The 22,500-nt window shown below is 37.3% G+C and overlaps 1 protein-coding gene across 5 annotated transcripts in view; it reads left to right on the forward strand.

Annotated features, from left to right (window-relative positions):
- The window catches only part of ralgapa2 (Ral GTPase activating protein catalytic subunit alpha 2), a 107,915-nt gene that overhangs the window by 1,816 nt on the left and 83,599 nt on the right, over nucleotides 1-22,500 (forward strand). For all 5 annotated transcript variants that reach the window (XM_083544071.1, XM_083544072.1, XM_083544068.1 and 2 more), the window contains exons 2-3: nucleotides 17,499-17,609; nucleotides 19,805-19,854. In XM_083544071.1, coding sequence (XP_083400197.1) covers nucleotides 17,499-17,609; nucleotides 19,805-19,854 — 161 coding nt within the window. The remainder of the gene's footprint in view (nucleotides 1-17,498; nucleotides 17,610-19,804; nucleotides 19,855-22,500) is intronic.

The raw sequence follows: 22,500 nt of genomic DNA on the forward strand, positions 1-22,500 counted from the left end.
GTCTGTCATGCATTATTGCTTTAGTGTTCTGTGGTAAAATCCGAACATTTCGATGTTTTTAGAGCTCGATATTTAATTTAGGAGTTTTACATTTTTTATTTTTATTTTATAGTTTTATTGCTTTACACCTGAGGCTGCATACATGCTGATCTTGCACAAATAATCTGGACTAATGGTATACATATTGTAGATTCCCAAGCAATGTATTCTATTGGAGCTCATCTTTTTTGTTTTGTTTTGTTTTTTTTTCAATAATTTTGTGCACCCGAATCCACAGTTACGATTGATTCAGGGTTTGTCTGGGTAGTTTACATGATACTATATGTAAATCTTTTGCATGCAGGTGCTATTTTTATAAGTATGGTTTTGTTTGGTATTTTTTGTTTAAAATTGGCATGACGTAATAATTTAGGTATAACCACAGATGTGGAACTGTTTTGCAGCGTTCAGTGCTCAGTAAAAGCGTTGACATGACAACGGTGAGCTAATTTCAGTGCACTGGTCAAGCATAGAGGAAAGTCTGCTTTTTTTTATATCAGCAATTATATTAACCATTTCGCTAGCATCACAAACGCAGAAACAGGAAGTAGCATGACACGTTTTACTATTCACGTTACTTAAAGCGGATATCTTACACACCTGATGCGGATCGTGGCATGGGCTAAAGAATAGCGTTTACGCTTCAGTAAAAAATGACCTAAGGCTAAGCACTAATGTAGTAATGAGTGTCATATCCGTACCTGACTTTATTCATTATAAGGTGCTGACGATTGAGTGAGCGGAAAGATGTGTATGGGTTCAACAGGTTCAACGTCATTGCGAGCGATGAGAGCACCTACAGCTTATTATGTTGTGTTTAAAAATGTCCGAGCACATGTTCTCCCTTCTCAAATCTGTACATAAAATCTAACTCAAAGCAGTTTAGATAAGCACATTGCATTTGTTAGACATCCTATAATGTTTTTGCTTGACCTGGCTCTTTAGGGGTGAACGTTTTTGTAATCTGTGCATTAGTAATGGTTTTGTTTTCTGCATCGTATAAAGAAAAAAAAAAAGGTGCTTTTCGCAAAAGAATGCGTTATCAGTCTCAACCTTAGATGCAACACAAGCAAGTTTCCTACTGATAAAAACCTAGTGGCGTCAAAGCACATGCTGTCTGGCAGTTCATGTCTTAACGCTTTACGCCTATAGAAATGACCCAGATTTCATGCAAGTGGTAAAATATTGAGGGTTAGAATTTTTTTAAATATTTATTTAATCAGTCAATTATTTATTTAGCCTGAATTGTGATTATTCATTTCAGACCTAAGATTAGTAGTGCTCGAGACTGAGGATGGTAATGCTCATGACATCATTTTAAACAATGTGGGACACAAAGGTTTGCAAACAGACATAATTGGCCAGTTTTTGAGGTTTAGCATCTGTATCCACTTTTGCCCGATGGCTGATACACATGGAAATGCAGATTCAGCAGATTTAGTTTTTTTTTCCTCATGCATTTAAATGGTAATATTGAAGCATATTTTTTCCTTAGTTAATAACGTGTTGCAGCGAGAAGACGAGTTTAGAGCCCTGGTGGTTGAAAGCAGCTGAAAGGATTTGACTAGTTTTGCATGGCTCTTTTTTGCATGTGTTTTTTAAGAAAGTATTCCTGGGTAAGTCCGGGGGGAAGGCTTCTACTCTGAATGCTTTCCCTTAATTGGATATAATTAAATACAGGAAGTATTAATGGTATTAGTGAGTGATTTGGCTAACCAGTCATGTGCACAGTTTTTTTTTTATTTATTTTTTTTTTATTGTGATTGACTTCACCAACCAGAACCTATTTTATAGGACAGGACAGTGTGGTCTTCAAGATGTTGTTTAACCTGGAAAATGTGTTCTTGTTGATATAAGGAAATGTCTTTTGAACTTATAATGAACTTAGAAAACTTATAAGTTGTCTTGGGAGTTTACTGTCTGCATTGTCAGTCACTAGACAAGCTGTTTTTTGTATTATTACTGCATTTGACTACGTGCAGAAGTGGGCAGTGAGAGCTCGGAATTATGCTGTTTGTGACCTCAGTAAGTAGACGCAAGTTAGCAGCAAGTTTCCCTCTTTCTGCATATATTTCAGTTTGCCGATTACTGATCTAAATTAGAAGTGCTGCTGGATGCTGTAAACGGCCATGTTGATTTGATACCACTTGCTGAACTTGAGGTACGAAGGTAGTTTTCGGAGTTGTAGGTTAATGGTTACAACCTTACAGCATAAATTAAGGAAAGAAAAGGAGCTTTGTAAAACAGAACGATCTGGTGTGTGCTTTTCCATTCTAAACACTTGTCTGTGTTGTATGCTTGATGAAGAAAAAAAAACGTAGAAATACAGAAGTAAATGAATAAGTAAAGAAATAAATGCATAAATACTTACATATGTGCATAAATGTGGAAATGCAGAAAAGGTTCATATAAAGTAGATGCAAAAAAAAGGTTATCTCTTATTCATTTTATTTATAATGCATTTATTCCTGCGCTTATTTATTTTTATTTTATTTGTTTATTTTTTGTTTGTTTGTTTCGGAGTCTTCCATAGTGTTGAGTGTTGAGTCATAGCATGTTTTCTACTGTTTGTGAGCTTGTGTCATTTCTGCTTGTTGTGCGGACGAGAAAAGTTGTTTATTATGACTACATGGTAAATGATTTATTATTGCGGCTGAACAAATCAGCGTAAGTGTGCTGTAGGTCAGGACTATTTTGGCTTTCAAAAGACACAGCAGTTTATGTCTATTTTTATCTTTATCGTGTGTTTATTAATTTTTTTCTCCTCTTGTTTAAGCTGTTCTGTTTCGAGTCGTTTTGCTGACTCCACTACTGGTTCAATGTCAAGATTAGTAATCAGCATTTACAGAGCACTCCATGGCCATAATTTCTCTCCATGTTGTTTTTGTGTGCATGCACAGTGCAAGATAAGGCAGGTTCGTTTAACCTTTTAGGGCCTAAATTTCTCTCTTGGACCACTCTAGCCTTACAGAGTGCTGCCCCTTAATAATACTGAGGATTTCCTCCGACTAGCTGCTTCCTGTACAGATAGGAAATGAGTGATGGAACGTTGGATGTTCAGACCTCCTTTCCCTTTTCTTTCTTCATTCACTTGTCATTGTTTTTTTTTTTAAAGGATTTATTTCACATTTACACCCTAAATCTGAGTAGTATGCCCTGCTTTGTGTAATTATGGTTATTTCAAACTGGTTATCATGATTTTGCAGAGTGTATACACCCATGTGCAAGATTCTGGCTCCACCTTTAAATGATATTAGTTATAGCTAGAAGGCTGCTGTGTGTATGTTGCACTCAGTTGGGCTTGGCTGAGTTTGGTAATTACTGGAACACCTGATCACACACAGCCTGTCTTTAACTCACCCTCCTGTTATGGGAACAAGGACAACTGAGGAAAAGTGTACAGCTGGGTGATGTTGTTCAATTGTGCACTCATATTGCTTTTGTTTTGGATGACAGTTCTCTCTATTTAATACACTCATGGAGACACAGATATAAATGCCAACAGATCAACTTTGCATTCCAGATAAATAATTGTGTGTGTGTGTGTGTGTGTGTGTGTGTGTGTGTGTGTGTGTGTGTGTGTGTGTGTGTGTCAAGGCTTACACTGTACCATCTAGTGTGATTTTTGACTGCATCAAATATGAATCATATGGTGTTTGTTTCGTAGCGTGAGAGAGAAATGTCCTATAAATGTGTTTGCCCAAGCTGTTAAATGATGTCAGATGTCCAAAAATTAAAATGCATCACGTGATCAGTGTCTGAATCTGATTCATATCAGACGTGTGATTCTGGTGTTGGTTACTGTTGCTTAATTGAGCAACCATTAGCAACCATTAGCACCATCAGTTAAAGCCAATCTGTGACTTTGTAATCATTAACATTGTCATGTTGTTCTGTAACATGTGACAGATCCCCTGTATTGATTACTTAGATGGAATTATCATCATTATTAGAAGATATAAGTGATTATGATAATCATCTTCAAACCAAGACCCTGCTACATGTTCCTGCCTGTTGCAAGTTTTTAATTATATATTGCTGTCGTCTCATTTAAGTTTAAACTGTTGCATGGTCATGCTCGAAGACTTTGATTATTGACATTACCAGGAAATGTACTTTGTTGCATTTGATTTCAGTTCTCTTCTCTGGATGGTGATTCATATCCATGCAAAATTCTGGTTAACAAAATAAGATTTATTTAGTCCTGTAAGGTCGGGACTTTTCCCTGATTGATTTACTATTTAGAAAAAGAAAGATCAGACAGAAAAATGAGCATGCTAGTTTAAGTATAAAAGGGTAGAGTCATATTTTCAGCTTTGCAGTCAGGAACTGCTAACTCGCAAAAAAAAAGGTGGATAGTGGGATTTTAGGTAATTTTGCAGTAATAACAGAACATTCTTGATGCACAAATTTTGGCCGTTTAATAAACACACGACTAGCAGTGAGGCTGACTGCACCCCAGACCTCCTCACCCTTCATCTTTACCTGACTACTAACTGTTTTTAAGCAAAGTGAGTTCAAGCTAGAAAATGAGTGAAAACCACAGACACCTCCATGTTGATCTTTTTGTCAGAAACCCCACTCTTCTAGCTAGCTGTAGATGAGTGATGTTTGTTGACCTTGAAGCAGCAAACTGCTTAGTCAGTGTTTTAGATTTCCACGGGCTAATATGTCTGCATGCTGATAAGGCAACCACTGTTATATACAGGGTTGTGTGTTTACACTTGAGCTGTATTGATTCGACTTTTAAAGATGCGACCTTCCTAAGATTCCAAACAGGAATTCCAAACAGAGGGGTGAAAATGTATTTATTTGCTTATTTGTTTGTTTATTGATCTATTTGGTCAATCAGAAATTCAAAATTGAGAGACTTGAGTTTTGAGTCATTCAAGTCTGATTCAAGTCACAAGCAAGTCAACATGCAACACAAGTCCTGACTCATCTACTCAAATCTTTAAAAGAAATAAAGTGATGAATTAAGCAGCATCAGTAAAGTTTTTTTAGATTTATCCTCTCTTTTTTTTTCACGTTTTAATGCATAAAATTACGCCATTGCACCACCTGTTTGTAACCATTTCCAGGCTGAGGTAATTATTAATGGTATTGACATTTAACTTTGTCTGGGCGCTCAGCATGAGCAGCTGCACCGTGATGCACTCTCACAGTGTGAGCACCTTTGTAATGTGATTTCCATCTCCATCTCGGATCGAGTTGTAGATAGCATGACTCTCATTGTAAAATCAGGTTTACAAGTGCCCCTGTCCGTTTCTCACAGCCAGATAGTATGTGAACATTTTTGCGAAGGGTTTCTCAGTCTAAGCTCTTGCAAGAAAAATGCATTAAATATTCTCGTACAACAGCTGGCAGAGACGAGCATTATTAAGACGCCCATTCTACTCAAATGACTTACAATTAGTTCTGCACAAATCATTTACACAAGTTTCATTTTTGAAAAATGAAAACCATTATAAAGAGCTAGTTGTTTGAGTGGCTCACACCAAACTGATAATCCTGACCCATCAAACAAACAATCACTTATAATTCTTATCTAACTTAAAACATAATTAATTCTATTGTGAAATATTTAACAGTGTCCTCACATTTAAATTAGATTTCATTTAGTGGTCATAGAAACCTTGCACCCTTTTCTCTATAAAGGTATAAATGTTGTGAAGGATAGGTCACCTGTGTTCTGACAGGTTATCTACAGATCTGCCAATTTCCTTTGCATTTGCATTTTTATTTGAATGTCTGGCTTACTAATGCAAATGGCCTGTTAGAACCGAATTCGCTTCATGACACGATTCTTTGTTTCTGTGCAAAATAATATAAGGATAGTAGACATGCACATATTTTTGTCCACTCTTGGTATAAAGCAAAACTGGTAGGCTGGTGAAATGTTTTTAGTCTCTAACTCAAATAGAAATTAAAGACATTAACTCAATTCACCATGTCATTGGACAAAAGTTTGTGGACACTGAATCACCTTCATAAATGTTTTCATAAAAGAACCTACACTCTATAGACAAAAGTTTGTGGACACCTGACCATAAGATTTGTGTGTGCTTTTGGAACATCATATTACACATTTAGTCCCCATAAAACAATAAATTTGCTTGTTATTACAAGTTCCACTCTTCTGGGAAGATGTTGGACTAGATTTTGGAGTGTGCTTGTAGATATTTGTGCTCATTCAACCACAAGCCAGTGCCTACAAATAACTGAATAAATGACCACAAATTTTTTTATTTTAGTTCTAGAAGAATTGCACACCAATGCTGGTGGCACAGATGTTAAAAGATGTGTTTGTGCAAATGTTTGCAATTCTCATAAATCCATATTCTGTTCACAATCAAAAAATTTTTAAACTGAGAATATTTATCATTTTAAGGAGAAGAATAAGGTAATTTAGAATTTGATGGCTGGGACAGGGCCATGTTTACCACTCTGTAGCAGACACGTCTTCTCTTCAAATACATCTGTAATAGATGCAGTATGCAGTTACCATTGTTTTGCTCAAATATGCAAGGCCTTCCCTGAAAAAGACATTTTTTGAATGGAAGCATTTGTTGCTCTAAAACCTGTATATACTATTGAGCATTGATCGAGTCTTTCCAACTGTGCAAGCTGCCCATTCCACAGGCACTTTGAACTGAGCACTGATAACAAGCCAGATGGTCCCGCTCCTCTTTAGTCCATGGTTTCCAAATAGAATTTACAATTTTAATTTGTCTGTTTTCCACTTTGCCTCAGTATATTTTAAATGAACTTTGGCCCCGAGAGGATGTTGGTTTCTTGATTGGTGAAGCGCAGCCTTTTTAAAAAATGTATTTATTTATTTTTTCTTACTTCTGAGAGACTCTGACTGAGAGATACCCAATCATCTTACTGACCTGTAACACTTACTTTTTCCAGATTTTTGTTGCCATGTTCCCAACCTTTTTGAGACATGATGCAGCCATCAAATGCAAAATTACTTTCTTTTTTTTTTTTTTTTTTGCGATTGAATACATGGACTGTCAGTACACCTTTATCCTGTCTGGTGGTGTTGATGTCAGGCTCTTTGTTGTAAGCTAGTAGGTGGTGCAGTACAGGTTCGGTGGCATTCAGAGGCCAAAAGGAGTGCTCTCATTTTACTGACAGCTTTTATTATTGCAAGGGATGTGACAGAGTTTAAGCAGGGCAGGGAGTGGTGTAGGCTGATCAAGCCTGTTCCTAGATAACAGTTTAATTGCAACGCCTACATTCCCCTTCCGTTACGCTAAGCAGCTAAAATATGTTATGCTAGAAACTGGAATGCTTTTATGCCAGACCATTACACGCTCCCTGGAATATAATTGTGGTTTATGTGTTGTGCTACTTACCGGTATATATGAACTTTGTAGGAGAGTTTATAAGGTTTTACTAGTTGATTATATTTGGCAAAAGCTGTGGTGGTAGTTATGAATTTTCTACACCATAAAATATTGGCACACTTGACTTTCCAGCCATATGTGGTTCTTCCCAAAACTCTTACCACATAGTCGGAGGCAAACAATTGTATAAGATGTCTTTGAATTCGGTAGCATTACATTTTACCTTCACTTAAACTGGGAGACCCAAACCTGTGCCAGCATTATAATGCTCCTGTGTAGAACGCAAGCTCTATGAAGTTCTGCTTTACATGGGTTGGAGAGGAAGATCTTGAGTGGCCTTCTATAGAGCTCTAACAAAAGGCCCTTGTGGCTGAATAAGCACAAATCTCCACAATCACCCTCCAAAATCTAGTGGAAATTAGTGGATCCAAAAAGTGTAGAGGCTTTTAGAACTGCAAACGGAACTAAATGTGGAATGAGATTGCAGAATGCACATGCAAATCAGGTGTCTACAAACTTTTGTCCATAGAGTATCTGAGTTTCTTTTAAAAACATTTATGAAGATGATTTTAGTATTAAATGAGATGAAAACACTCAAACAGTTCAGTGACTATGTGCTTTTTTATTATTATTATTTTTTAAGTATTTTTACATGTACATAGCAGCTGTGTTTTTTTCTAAGGAAAATGGAAATTTTTCTTATTATAAAATAGGAAATGTATTTATTTATTTAGTATAATGAATAAAGCACTGACATGCTATTAGTTGGCAACTTTTGATTTTTTTAGTATTAAAATTACAATTATTGTTTTTTTAAGTAAGATTAGTTGATTTTCATGGAACATGGTTGAGGTTTCTAGCTGATCTCTTGGCCCTTCTCCTTTAGTTCTATTCTGAATCCTTACACAATGTAGCCATGAGAAACATTGGAATGACCAGAGATGAAGCTTTGTAAAAATCACGTTGTTGTTTGGCAAATAATCTGTGAATAGTATGCTTTCATTTAGCATCATTACAGGAGCAGAACACAATTTTCTTTTTTTCTTTTTTTACTGTTCTTAATGTTATTTTTGGATTATTAAAGGTTATCTGAATTGAATCTGGACAGTGGGTGAGGCAGTAAGGGGACAGGCAGCTTGCAAAATAAATTGCAGAACAGAAATAAAATAGGAACCGTTTATCTGAAATATTTTTCCAACGTAGATTTATACTGTTTTTATGTAGCAAACTTAAAAGACTTGTTGTATATCTGATTTTTGAAAATGGTCTAAAATCACCAAGGGCCTAAAAACTGTTTGAATCTGTCATATAAAATATCACTATAATCATTAGTTGGAATCACTGGCTTAGTTGGAATCTGTGTTTATATCAGAATTATTTTTGAGCAGTACTTCCTCAGTACCATCGATCTCAGGTATCAGGCCGAAACCAGCAGAAAGTGGTGGATTAGATATCCGAAAGCAGAAAAAAAGACCGGATCCAATAACCATTCTAACCTGAAATATCAATTCAAAGAAAACCGCTTGCGGTTTAAAATCATACAGAAGGTGAAAGTGGGTCATATAGCCTCACATTGATGATGGTAACCAATTATCTATTCAGCACAACAAACACGTGTGTGGGGGTGCTGTTTTCATGTCAATTGTATTGAAATACAGTAAGATTCACGTGCTTTTTGAACATCCAATTCCACATTTAGTCACCATTTGTAGATATAATAATCTTCACTCTTCTGTGAAGATGTTCCTCTAGATTTTGAAGTGTGCTTGTGGAGATTTGTGCTCATTCAGTCCCAATGGTGTTAGTAAAGTACTGATGTAGGGTGAGGAGGCTCGGGGTGTAGCCAGTGTTTAAATTCATCCTAAAGGTGTTCAGTAGACTTAAGGTCAGATTTCTTTAGCAGGCCACACAAGATCTTTCACTCCAACCTGCTTTGTGCACAGGGGCATTGTCATACAGGTTTGGGTCTCCAAGTGAAGAGAGAATTTCCTATACAATTGTTTGCCTCCAACTTTGTGGTAACAGTTATTGGAAAAATCACTCAAGGTTGGAAAAGTCAGATGTACTAATACATTGGTCCGTATAGTGTGTAAAAACTCGATTAGTATTATATGTTCAGATGTTAATAGTCGTCATCGTCTTCTTTTCTTCGTTTGGCTGCTTCCATTGGGGTCGCCACAGCGGATCATCTGTCTCCATACTACTCTGTCCTTTACATCTGCCTCTTTCAAACCAGCTACCTGCATGTCTTCCTTCACCACATCCATGAACCTCCTACATGTGCTTTCCCTCTAATACACTCGTTTCTAATCCTGTCCATCGTCGTCACTCCTAATGAAAATCTCAACATCTTCAGCTCTGCTACCTCCAGCTCCACCTCCTGTCTTTTACTCAATGCCACTGTCTCTAACCCATACAACATCGCAGGTCTCACCACAGTCCTATAAACTTTCTCTTTCACTCTCGCAGATACTCTTCTATCACAAATCACTCCTGTCACTCTTCTCCACCCACTCCACCCTGCCTGCACTCTTTTCTTCACATCTCTAACACACACACTATTACCTTGCACTGTTGACCCCAGGAACCTGAACTCCTCCACCTTCTCCACCTCTTCTCCCTGCAACCGCACCACTCCACTGCCCTCCCTCTCATTCACACACATGTACTCTGTCTTTCTCCTAGTGACTTTCATTCCCCTTCTCTCCAGCGTGTAAATCCACCTCTCCGAGCTCTTCTCCACCTGTTCCCTACTCTCACCACAAATAACAATATCATCCGCACCATAGTCCATGGAGACTCCTGTCTGACCTTGTCCTTCAACCTGTCCAACACCACTGCAAACAGGAAAGGGCTCAGAGCCGATCCTTGATGCAATCCAACCTCCACCTTAAACCAGACTGTTGTTTCTACTGCACAATACACTGCTGTCACACTGTCTTCATATATGTCCTGCACCACCCTCACATACTTCTCTGACACACCCGACTTCCTTATACAATTCCATCAGATGTTAATAGTCTCTGAATCTAAAAAACTGACTAGACATGATGGTTTATCCAACAAGTAAAAATTGTTCTGTTGTAAACCTGATTGGCTTGGCTAATGTAAGTCGTGCATCAGGTGCTGGGATTCAGCCTGAGTAGATTCTATAGTAACACTAGTATGATGTCCAAAAGAACTCGGTGTTTTGAGTTTAAACACAGCTTATAGGGAATGAAAACCTTTGTTCTGTCAATAGGAAGTTCAGTTTATTTTCTTTCTCTGGTTGTTGAACCTGTTTTTCCTCTGCTATGTATTAAATACAATCCCAAAATACTCTCCCATGCCCTCAGCCAAGCATTTTGTCGAGTTTTGTAATGAAGAGCTGTGCAGAACTAAGCAGATCATCCCGTCTTTCCTCTAAAGCATATTAATAAGGAAGCTAAAAAATTAGTGTGTCTGTGGCTTCTTAGTAGTGCTTAGCCAAGGCATAACAGCGTAGTTGCAGTTTTTTAGGGTAACGTGCAAACCAGAGCTGATCCTTCTGCACTCATGTTTAAAAATCCATTCTAGTTAGTGACCTGTAACTTTAAATTACTTGTTCAGTAAAGACAACCCTCATGCAGGTGTTTTGAAATCAGTGCGATGATCCACGTGTCATAAAAAACAAGAAATGCAGTTGTGTGAAAAAAACATGCTATTACGCTATAATAGTATGACACATTAACTGCCGAACAGTAGCAAAGATACATTTTCTACTTATGGTGCTTTTGTGTTGAAAAGGGTGTGTGTGTGTGTGTGTGTGTGTGTGTGTGTGTGTGTGTGTGTGTGTGTGTGTGTGTGTGTGTGTGTGTGTGCCCATGCATGCACGCATCAGTGATAGTAACTTTCTAATAAAATCATTAGGGGTCAAAAGTGTAGTAGAAATTGAAATATTTTATATAGTATATTTTTCTTTTTTTTTTATTGTATTGTACATTTTAAATTTTTTTCTGTTGAAGTTCCCTATTAGAAATCATACTTGTAAAGAAAATGGCAAAGTCAATATATACTATAAGTATCGCTGTGAATTATTGCAGAACATTATACACTGAAAAGCAATCTGTCAGTGCATTGTGCTCCTGCTTCGTTTGACCGTTTTTTTAAATATTTTTTTTAAAGCATTTAATCCTGCCTTCCTTAGAAGTTAATATAATTAAATATAATTGCATTTCACTTTCACCAGCATGTCGATGTCGTGCCATGCTGAAGTGCCGTCATTGTTCAGTCTGAGCTGAACTTGGCTGTATTAGAAAAAGGGGAGGAGATGTTTCTATATTTCCTACTTAAACATGATACATGTGCAAGTATGATCACAAAAATACATGAGTCTGCTGTCTGTAATTTAGCAGTTGTAGAGCAATGTAACGTAATTATGCCATAGCCGTATATAAGGCTACTGGATATTCTCTATGGTTTCAGACAAAAATAAGACAAAAGTAAGAAAAATTTTGATTAAAGAATGATCATAAAGATGTTCATTTATTTATCTACAGTCAGTGCTTCATCCTGATCAGGGTCACAGCGGATCTGGTGTTCCAGGATGTCTGGATGTGAGACAACACTGTACTGTGTCCTGAACACAGGAGCATGGGAGGATGGCTTTAAACTATTAACAATTATTAAATCTGATGACATGTAGACACGCACATAAGGTCATGCAGTGATGACTTTACTGTTGGTATTTGCCCAGAAAATGAACAGGAAAAAACAAATCTTCAAAAATAGGACAAAAGTTTTTTGCTGTAATTTAACCAAACCATTTTAGACAACACATCTATTAAAAAAATTGTATATTAAGGTGGAACCCAATCTTTTTTCAAGAAAATTAATATTTTATTTGCAAGTGCTATGACGATATTACTCTATGAGTAATGTATATGATCTGAGACCTGAACTCTGTGGCAGGATGGAAAAGTTACATCTGTCTGAACCTGCCACATGTTTTATTAGTCTGTTAGAACAACACTCAAGCAAATATGTGCACTCAATGTTTAACACGTTCAAATAGATCTCTCTCTAAATATATAAGTGCAGCGCAGTGCAGCTCCAGGTACCTTAGATCAATTTCTTGTAAAAAAAAAAATCAATAAATAAAAAAAAAAACACTGCATCAGCATTTTTCCTGCAGAATCAGCATGAAATTGTTTCCTAAACAAATGTCCATTTGAACACACTGCCTCGAGTCATAAATTCCACTGCTAAAGAAATGTATACCTCCTAATGATGTATAAGAATGTTTTACATACTTGCATTAGTTTGGTCATCGTCTTTTTTTTTTTTTTTTTTTTTTTTTTGCGCAATAATTTTGCTGAAAGTTTGCTGAAAGAGCTTTTCAGACATGGAGCAACAATTTCCATTAAGACACTTCTTAAGACTTCTATCATTGTCTTTGAACATTTTTGTTGAATGAGGATTACTTTGTGCACTGGGTTATTGTGATGCTGGAACAGGTTTGGGAGTTCCAGTTCAAGGAAAAAGTAAATTGAATGCTACTGCAATTTGAAGTCTGCCTGTACAATTGTGTCCAACTTTGTGGTTACAGTTTGGAAAGGAATCACATGACTGAAAAAGTCAGGCTCCTGTTGAGCCTCTTTGTTTAATTGATTTTGTTAGTTGCTGGTATTGCTGGAGTGTGTTAGAGAAGTAAAGAAAGGAGTTCAGGCAGGTTGGAGTGGGTGGAGTAGAGTGGCAGGAGTGATTTGTGCGAGAGTGTATCTGTGAGAGTGAAAGGGAAAGTTTATAGAACTGTGGTGAGACCTGCGATGTTGTATGGATTAGAGACAGTGGCATTGAGTAAAAGACAGGAGGTGGAGCTGGAGGTAGCAGAGCTGAAGATGTTGAGGTTTTCGTTGGGAGTGACGACGATGGACAGGATTAGAAATGAGTTTATTAGAGGCACAGCACATGTAAGATGCTTTGGAGACAAGGTGAGGGAGGCGAGATTGAGATGGTTTGGACATGTGCAGAGCAGGGACATGGGGTATATCGGTAGGAGAATGCTGAGGATGGAGCCACCAGGAAGGAGGAAAAGAGGAAGACCAAGGAGGAGGTTTATGGATGAAGTGAGGGAAGACATGCAGGTAGTTGGGTTGAAAGAGGCAGATGTAGAGGACAGAGGCGTATGGAGACGGATGATCCGCTGTGGCGACCCTTAATGTGAGCAGCCGCGAGAAGAAGAAGCAGTTGCTGGTGTTGCTGTCTTTCATCATGTAATATGTTCTCACTTCCTATAATAATGAGCAGCTAAGGTAAAGAGATATTCAGGCTGGCACTGTGTTGGGATTGTATCACTGGAGGAACACAGACTCTCTCACAGTTTGTCTGCTGTTCAGATACCTTCAGTATCGACCTGATCGAAGCTACTGAAAATGTTATGAAGAAACGTTTTGTAAGGCCAAAATCCTGTGCATACATTCAGCCTCACGAGTTCAAGAGGAAGTGTACGAGGCATCGCTGATGTTAGCGCAATATAACGTTCCTCCTGAGTTGAGTGTTTAATGATTGATTGCTCTCCAGCTCAGGATGTTGTCATTGCCAGCTTTCATTTCTCCATCTCTACACAGTTCATACTGCTTGTTCTCTCTTTCTCTGGGGCTGTAGCTGCTGCTAGACTCAACATATTTCCCCAGAAAGAAAACAACACAGTGTGGAGTGTTGAAATCATGATATCCACCTATAAGATCATTTCTGCTCCTTTGTGTGTGCTTCAAATTCAGCAGCTTCCTACCTTCATTGAATTTATATCCAATTTTGATAATTGTCAAAAAAGTGAAAAGTAATTTGATGGAATCGAATGATTGGCTGTGTATCGCAGAGAGGCGTATAGTCAGGAAAAGGGAAATTATGCAAATCGTAAATTAGGTGTTACTGCAACTCAATTGTTTTATCCTAGAAATTTCCCATCATAGTCTATTATTCAGTGGATGTTTCTGATGTCAGCTGAATATTTCCCTCATCAGACCTATTCTCCTTATATTTTGCCATACCATCTCATTCCCTAGTACTGTTGGAAATGTTGGAGTGCTGAGAGGTGTGTGGGGAGATTGGGACATTGCTCTTATTACATACTTACAGAAAAAGTGCCACAAATAAGCAAAATAGCATTGGTGAAATTTTTTTTGGCATGTGCACTGGTGCATATGAGTGGAATTTAATTTTTGCTTTTAATTTGTAAATTCGAAATTAATGAAAGAAAGGACAGCAGAAGAGGACACAGCAAGAGAGAGGGAGAGAGGGAGAGAGGGAGAGGTAAAGACAGACAGACAGACAGAGAGAGAGAAAAGGAAAGACTGAGAGGGAGGGAGAGAGAGAGAGAGAGTGTGATTCAAAAAGATGAGAACATGAGAGAGAGAGAAGAGATAAAGACATTAGGAGAGAGGAGGAAGGGCACAGCAGCAGCAAACTAATAAGAGAACTGAGGCAATAACATGTACTCCTTTCCTATGTGTGTTTGGATGTTCATTAACCTGAGAGTTTGGATGCTAGCCAGTAATCAATAAACTGTGTTCAAGATTGAGCAAATCAATATATTGTAATAACAAATATATATACCTGCGATATGGACAAAAGTATCAGGACACCTGAATTTTCCAACTGTACGTGGTTCTTTGCCAGACTTTTACTACAAAGTTTGTGCTACACTTGGACCAAGGAGACCCAAACCTGTTCCATCATGGTTTACACATGATATCGAGTAAAAGCTCTAAAACCACATTCCAAAATCTCGTGGAACATCATCCCAGAAAAGTGGGGGTTATTATAACAGCAAATGCAGACCTGATGTGGAATGGGGTGTTTAAAAAATAATCACATATAAATCTTATAGTCAGGTGTTCACAAATTTCTGTCAATATAATACATGAATATACAGTGGTCCCCCGGAACCACTGTATGAGAACCCGCAAATTGTCCGAGACGCGAATTATCGGGGGTTCATCAACATCAGGCTGAAGCATTTCAATTGTAGTTTCAGCTCATTTCATTTGGTTTTATTCTCCTCCCGTACTTATGCAGAATTATCAAGACCAGATGGTGATATGAGCTACACCAATATGTACACACATCCTTGTGTTTTATAGTCTTTTTTGTTTTGGCTCTTAAATGTTGAAGAAGTAAACGTTCACACCCATGTTGGGTTGTGTCCTGCTCATGAATCCAAATCAAGTCATTCTGTTCAGGTTCAGATAATAGCAGGTTCTACAACACTGAGTACATGCTCAGACAATTTCTGTGATTTCATTATAATCCTCGTTCTGTGCAAAAGGATCATGCGGAGCAACCAGAAAATCAGTGATCAAGTCTCTGTCTGTACGTATGTCTGTACGTATGTCTGTACGTATGTCTGTACGTATGTATGTCTGTACGTATGTCTGTACGTATGTCTGTACGTATGTCTGTACGTATGTCTGTACGTATGTATGTCTGTACGTATGTCTGTACGTATGTCTGTACGTATGTCTGTACGTATGGATAGATAGATAGATAGATAGATAGATAGATAGATAGATAGATAGATAGATAGATAGATAGATAGATAGATAGATAGATAGATAGATAGATAGATAGATAGATAGATAGATAGATAGATAGATAGATAGATAGATAGATAGATATTGTTTTCCCCAGCCTATCTAAATAGTATTATTTGATTTTATATGCCAAATACAGTTTACATTCAAGTACTAATCACTGAGTAGTGGATAACTACACTTTAATATTATTGATATTATAGACTTACATTTAAAACTCGAAAAACAGAAATGACCCATATTAAAAATCCTTACAACGCATATTAGCACTGAGTCATTTTGTAGTATACAGCTGTAGAGGCATACCCACTCATGATCTCACTATCTGCTCTCATCCACAAAAGGATGGAATCCCTTTTGAGTCCTTTCAAGGAGGATAGTATTAAATAATTTTTTATTTTTTTTTTACATTTATTTATTTAAATGTTAAAATTTTTTCAGTAGGGGTTCTTTATCAGAGTATTTAGAATTTTGGGAAAATTAGCTTCAGTTTATTGTAGTGGATGCATTTTAGTCTATGATCTTGTTTTTACTCCACTACACTTGAAGTAAATACATAGATTGTGTTAAATGTAAACCTGTCATAAGACCACAACTGTAACCAACTGTTCTTACAAGAGTAGATGTGGAGTAACGTGTTCTCACTGTGTGTCTGTAACAAGAGAGAAACACTGTCCATAAAAAGGTATGATCTCATAGACTGATACTTTTACTTTTATATGCATTCTTTGGACACAAGTTGGTGGACACCTAACTGTAAGATTGATGTGCTTTTTGAACATCCCATTTCACATTTAATTCCCATTGTTTATTTTAATACTGTAGCATCCACTCTTCTGGGAAGATGTTCCAGTATATTTTGGAGTGTGTTTGTGGAGATTTGTTTATTCAGTCACAAGGTCATTAGTAAAGTCAGGTACTGATGTAGGGTGAGGAGGCCTGGGGTGCAGTCAGTGATCAAGTTCATCCCAAAGGCGTTCAGTAGGGATGAGGTTTAGAGCTCTATAGCAGGCCACTCAAGATCTTCCACTCCAACCCATGTAAGCCATATCTTCATGGATCTCAATTTTTGCACAGGGGCATTGCCATGCTGGAAGAGTTTGGGTCTCCTGGTTGTAATGAAGGGAAAATTTTAATGCTTCCACATTCAAGGACGTCCTATACAACTGCCTGTGTTCATCTTTGTGCTAACAGTTTAGGGGCAGATCCACATTTTGCTATATACATTTTGCCTATATAGTGAACCGAAGATAATATATTTGTACTGTTATTCAAACAAATGTAAAAGGTAGTACTTTTATGGGAGTAATATCAAAGCAGGCGATTTGTTCCTTTTTTCCCCTCAAGTACAGAAATATTGTAGTTCGTCCATCACCAATCATATTGTCTCAGGGAGTTTTTCCTTGCCATCATTGCCACTGGCTGGCTTATTAGGGACAAATAGAAATGAACATCTGGCTTTCACTATATAAATGATAAAAATGGAAATGGACTTCATGTTTTGAAGCTTGTAATCATGATCATAACCGCGTGCTCTTTTTTATTTTCACAGATATCACCGAAAGACAAGAACTGAAGGCTTTTTTCGAGACCAACTGCTCGCAGATTTATTTTATCTTCTATGAAAATTTTGTTACACTGGAAAGTAACTTGAAACAAAAAGGTACGTTTTGTATTATGTCTTTTTAAGTGCTTTTAGCAACTCCGCTGCCTCTTGTGTTGCATTCAGCTGTGTAGTATTTTGTGCACTTCAGCATTGTGTTACAGATCTATAATGCTTTTATCTGATCTGGTGCATCAAATCAGTCCGACCTGGCTGATGGTTCTAGGAACCGTGTTTCGTTCAAAAGGCAGAAGAGTGAAACTGATCAAACGTGACATGAATAAGACATTATGTTGTATGCATATGGTTGTGAGTATGTAGCTCATTGTCAAAAAAACATGTATCTGACATTTAAGTATTGTTTAATGCATGAGACGACCTGTATAGTGTTCTTCTTTGTTTGCATCACTCTGCTAATCGTTCTAAATGACAAGCAGGCATTAAACATTAGCACTGTGAGCTTTTAAATTATTAAAACTTACATTCCGCCCATTTGCACTGAGATCATTATGACACAACTGTCAGGAAACACTGTATTTAGCCAGGGGTCTTGAGTTGTTTTACACAGAGTTAATTATTTTTGTTTTTTTATAACCATCACGTCATCGAGCAATGCCATGTTACTCTTCAGTTCAAAGTGCTGAGAAAATCCTTCTCTCATTAACAATTATTGTATAGATTCCAGTGTTTAGAAATATTGTTCAGATGTCACCATCTCTCTACTATAGCAGAATCCTGTATGTAAATATAATGAGATACACTATATGGACAAAAGTATCAGAACACTTGACTTTTCCAGACATATAGGGTTCCTCCTCAAATTGTCATGAAAATGGAAGCACATAATTGTATAAGATGTTTTGGGTTCCATAGAATTAAACTTGAACTAGGAGACCCGAACCTGTGCCCCTGTGCACAAAGTGAGCCCCATGAAGATCTGGTTTGCATGAGTTGGTGTGGAAGATCTTGAGTGCCAGGCTATAGAGCTGGAATGCTGTCTGCACATCAGGCCTCCTCTTATACATCATACCTTACTTTACTATAACAACCTTATGGCTAAATGAGCACAAATCCCCACAGTCACACTACAAATATCATGTCGCTTCCTGTTTTATTTATTTCAATTGTACCACAGCGAATTGTCTGTGATTATGTAAAAGTTTTAAACAACACATCATATATCTTTATTAATTTTATAGTCACAGTCACAGTACTACAGTGTAGTATATAGAAACAGTAGTCTCCTCACCAGCCTGTAAAAAACTAAAAACAAAACAAACAAAAAAACAGTACAGCTTCTCGTGTTATTATTAGAAACCAGAATGTCTGTGTTGAATGTTTTCCCATGGTGGAGAACTTACTGACCACAACAGAGCACTGACACCCGAGACTCCATTAGCACTAAATAAACGTCTCTTATAGACAACTTTACCATGTCATACTTTACTAAATAACAAGAGAGTATACAAGTGAACTTGCTATGACTGAAAAAGTATTAAAAAAACATTAAAATAAAACTATATAAATTATTACATTTTATGGTCTGGTTCCTCTCAAGGTTTCTTTTCTTTTAGCATCTCAGGTAGTTCTTCCTCGCGATCTTCTCCACCGGCTTGCTCATTATAGAGAAATGTATAGGGACCAATTTCTGACACTAGAATATTACAAATAATGTTATTCATCATTCATTTTCTCCCGCTTATCCGTAATTCGGGTCGCGGGTGCCGCAGTCTAAGCAGGCCCCCGCCTTCGACTGCTGCCCAATCCTCACAGCACCGTCCCTTACGGTCCCTCCTGCAGGTGGTGAGACCACGGGAAGGCGGCCCCACGTCACGGACCTAGATATTTCCCTCGTAAGGGACCCCCGGAGCATAGAGGGTTAAGGGCCTTGCTCAAGGGCCCAACAGTGGCAGCTTGGCGATACCGGGGCTTGAACCCCAGACCTTCCGATCGGCCACCCAGCGCCTTAACCGCTGGAGCCACCACTCCCCCTCAAATAATGTTAGCAACCTATTTAATTTAACAAAGCCACTTTGGGACAATGTCCATTGTTAAAAGCAATACTGAAAAAAAAAAAATTATATTAAAAAAAAAAAAAAAAAAGGAGATTTGGTGTGAATTAAAAATGATCATTTAATTCTTTTTCTGCTGTCTGTTGTTAAATTTTTCTGTGGATAGGAAAAAAAAAATTATTTTATTTTAAATGTTCTCTTTTTTTTTTACTTGGTAGCTAAGCTTGTTTTTTTTTCTTTCAGGGAACAAATCTCAACGGGAGGAGCTGGACTCCATCCTCTTTATTTTTGAAGTAAGTATAGAGAAATATTATGAACCAAGCTGTGTAATGCACATGGTGAACTTTGGGGCGCTTTCTCTTTTGTTTAAAGTACATCATGTCATTATTTCCTTGAATTTTTGAACAAAGAGAAGTGAATATGGTGCTTTATGCCATAATAACACACTTCACAAAACAAGAGAGATGCATAATTATTAGTTTCCTCATTAGGATATGATAAACAAAGTCTGATATTTTGATACATTTTGAATAGAAACTTGTAGTTCCTTGCCTTTATGGCATTATATCAACAATTATATAGTTGGGACATTTGTTACAGTTACAGTTTTGAGCTTGGGGCAGCAAAAGTACAGACGTAATTATAACAATTGTAAGCATATTATGAAATTCAGTTCTGTGTACTAGATATGCTGGTTTAAAAAACACATGATTAGCTGTTTGCCGATTCAGGCTTTGTGATGCTGTTTCAGTTCAATCAGCAGGTGTGTGTTGCTCTCTTGCACCTCCTGGAGGCACAGTATTCATGTGTTGTTTCTCACCTGGCTGAAATAGCAGCTCTAGTTTCCACTACAAACAGACAGGCTGGCAGGCCAAGGCCTCTCTAGTTACATTTGCAGAGGGAGCTGAAAAATGCAGCATGGTAATAAGGAGACTGTTTGCATTGTGTCAACAGAGGTCATCTGAAAAGGTCATTTAGGAAAAACGGTTTTTCATTCGCTGTATAGAAGCCACTTCAGGGTGTGCATGAAATACACCAGACTGGAATTTGGTTCTTTTTTGTTTTGTTTTGATTTTCCTTTTAGAACTTATAATGTGTGCAAATGTCGCACTAAAATGTATCGATTTGTGATAAATGATGGCTTTGCATGGATTTATACCGAGCTGATTTATATCAGTTTCTTCTTCTGTTATAGACTGAAGTTGATTTATTATATAGTAACAGCCCTTGCATTCTTTTTCTACCACTGCTACCTGCCAACAAGAGCAATTTGTTAGTCATAAAAAAAAAAGATGCGCTCCAATGTTTATTCATTAATAGTTCGGTTTACTGTGGTGAAAGATCAACAGAAGTAGTTATTTCCTGTTATTATTTTTTTGTTTATACAGGTTTAAGCCTTCCTTTTTTTCTTTCTCAAAGTTATGACACAAAAATGCGAAAACAAAACCGTTCTCAGTCTTCAGCTGATGTTGAAAAAATTGAAAGCTGTTAAAAAATGTTTAGCTTTTCTATTACAAAGCTCTGACACTGAAGACTCCTTTTGAAAGTGCTAATTAAAGTCCCTGCAGAAAATAACCAAAACATTCAAGTGCTTGTGTAAATTGTTTCTGGAGAAATTCTCTATTATTATATCTATTAGAATGAGCACAGTAATATGAACTTTATTTATGTTTTATACATTTATACACTTGAATGTTCCATTTCTCTGTAGATCTTGCCTTTTTTTCTTTTTGATGACAATGTTTTTCATCACTGGAGGATCATCTGTAATGTGGGTTAAAATCCGTGAATCATCATGAACTTCTGCAATACAGTTGTCCAGCTCAAGCTGAATACATTAGCTATGGTGGCAACTTATTCATGGTGTTTAAACATAGCCACCTTATCTTCCAACCATATAGCATGATGCTTAGTAGGATCAGCACTAGTGCTACCTGAAGGAACTTTCTTTGTAGCAATGGCTAGAAATATAATAAGGCAAATGAAGGTTGCTATTTGTTATGTTTTGGTTTGACTCGTATTTTAGACTCAGCAAACTATGTTTTAAATTTGGTGCATTAAGAATAAAGGCAGAATATGCATCTCTGCCCCTTCATCATATATTTCTTTTTAAAAATAGCATCAGACTATTAATCAGAAAAGGAAACAAACTAATCTCTGAAAATCGAACCCCTCTCCCCTTTCTGATGCGTTATCTTTAGTCCTCTGATCTCATGAGCTGCCTTCAGCTCAATAATTTAAATAGTACATGAGACCACATCATGGATGAACCACAACACCGGATCTGCTGCAGAAACTGAGATAGTTCATGTGTTAAAAACAAACTGGAGTTGCTGAGCTCGTATTTATAATACTCAGTTATGTTTGCTGAATACTGGGTCCGTATCTGGTTCATGGTCCTCCAGCTTATGTCCCCTGGTCAGTTACTTCATTATTCATCCTAATGACTGGGATGAGGTTTAAAGCCATGATTAAAAACCTTCTATGAGACTTTTATTGTACATATCAGGACTTTTGGTGTTGTGGATTAACCTGTATCTTTGCAAATTTATTTAAAATAAAAAACGAAAAATCACATGTAAATAAGTCTTTGTTAAAGCACGTTTGGCATCAGTTACAGCTTCAAGTCTTTTTGAGTATGATGCTTGGCACAATTACTTTTGGGCAGTTTCTCCCGTTCTTCTTTGCAGAACTGCTCAAGCTCCAACAGGTTGGATGAGGAGTGTCTGTGTACAGCCATTTTCAGATCTCTCCAGACATGTTCAATCGGCTTCAACTCAAAAACATTCACAGAGTCGTCCCGTAGCCACTCCTTTGTTATCTTTGCTGTTTGCTTTGGGTCATTGTCCTGTTTGAAAATAAACCGTTGCCCCAGTCTGAGGTCCAGAGCGCTCTGGAGCAGGTTTTCATGAAGTATGTCTCTGTACATTCTCTGTACA

This window comes from Silurus aristotelis (assembly GCF_946808225.1).
Source record: "Silurus aristotelis genome assembly, chromosome: 6".
Lineage (NCBI taxonomy): Eukaryota > Metazoa > Chordata > Actinopteri > Siluriformes > Siluridae > Silurus > Silurus aristotelis.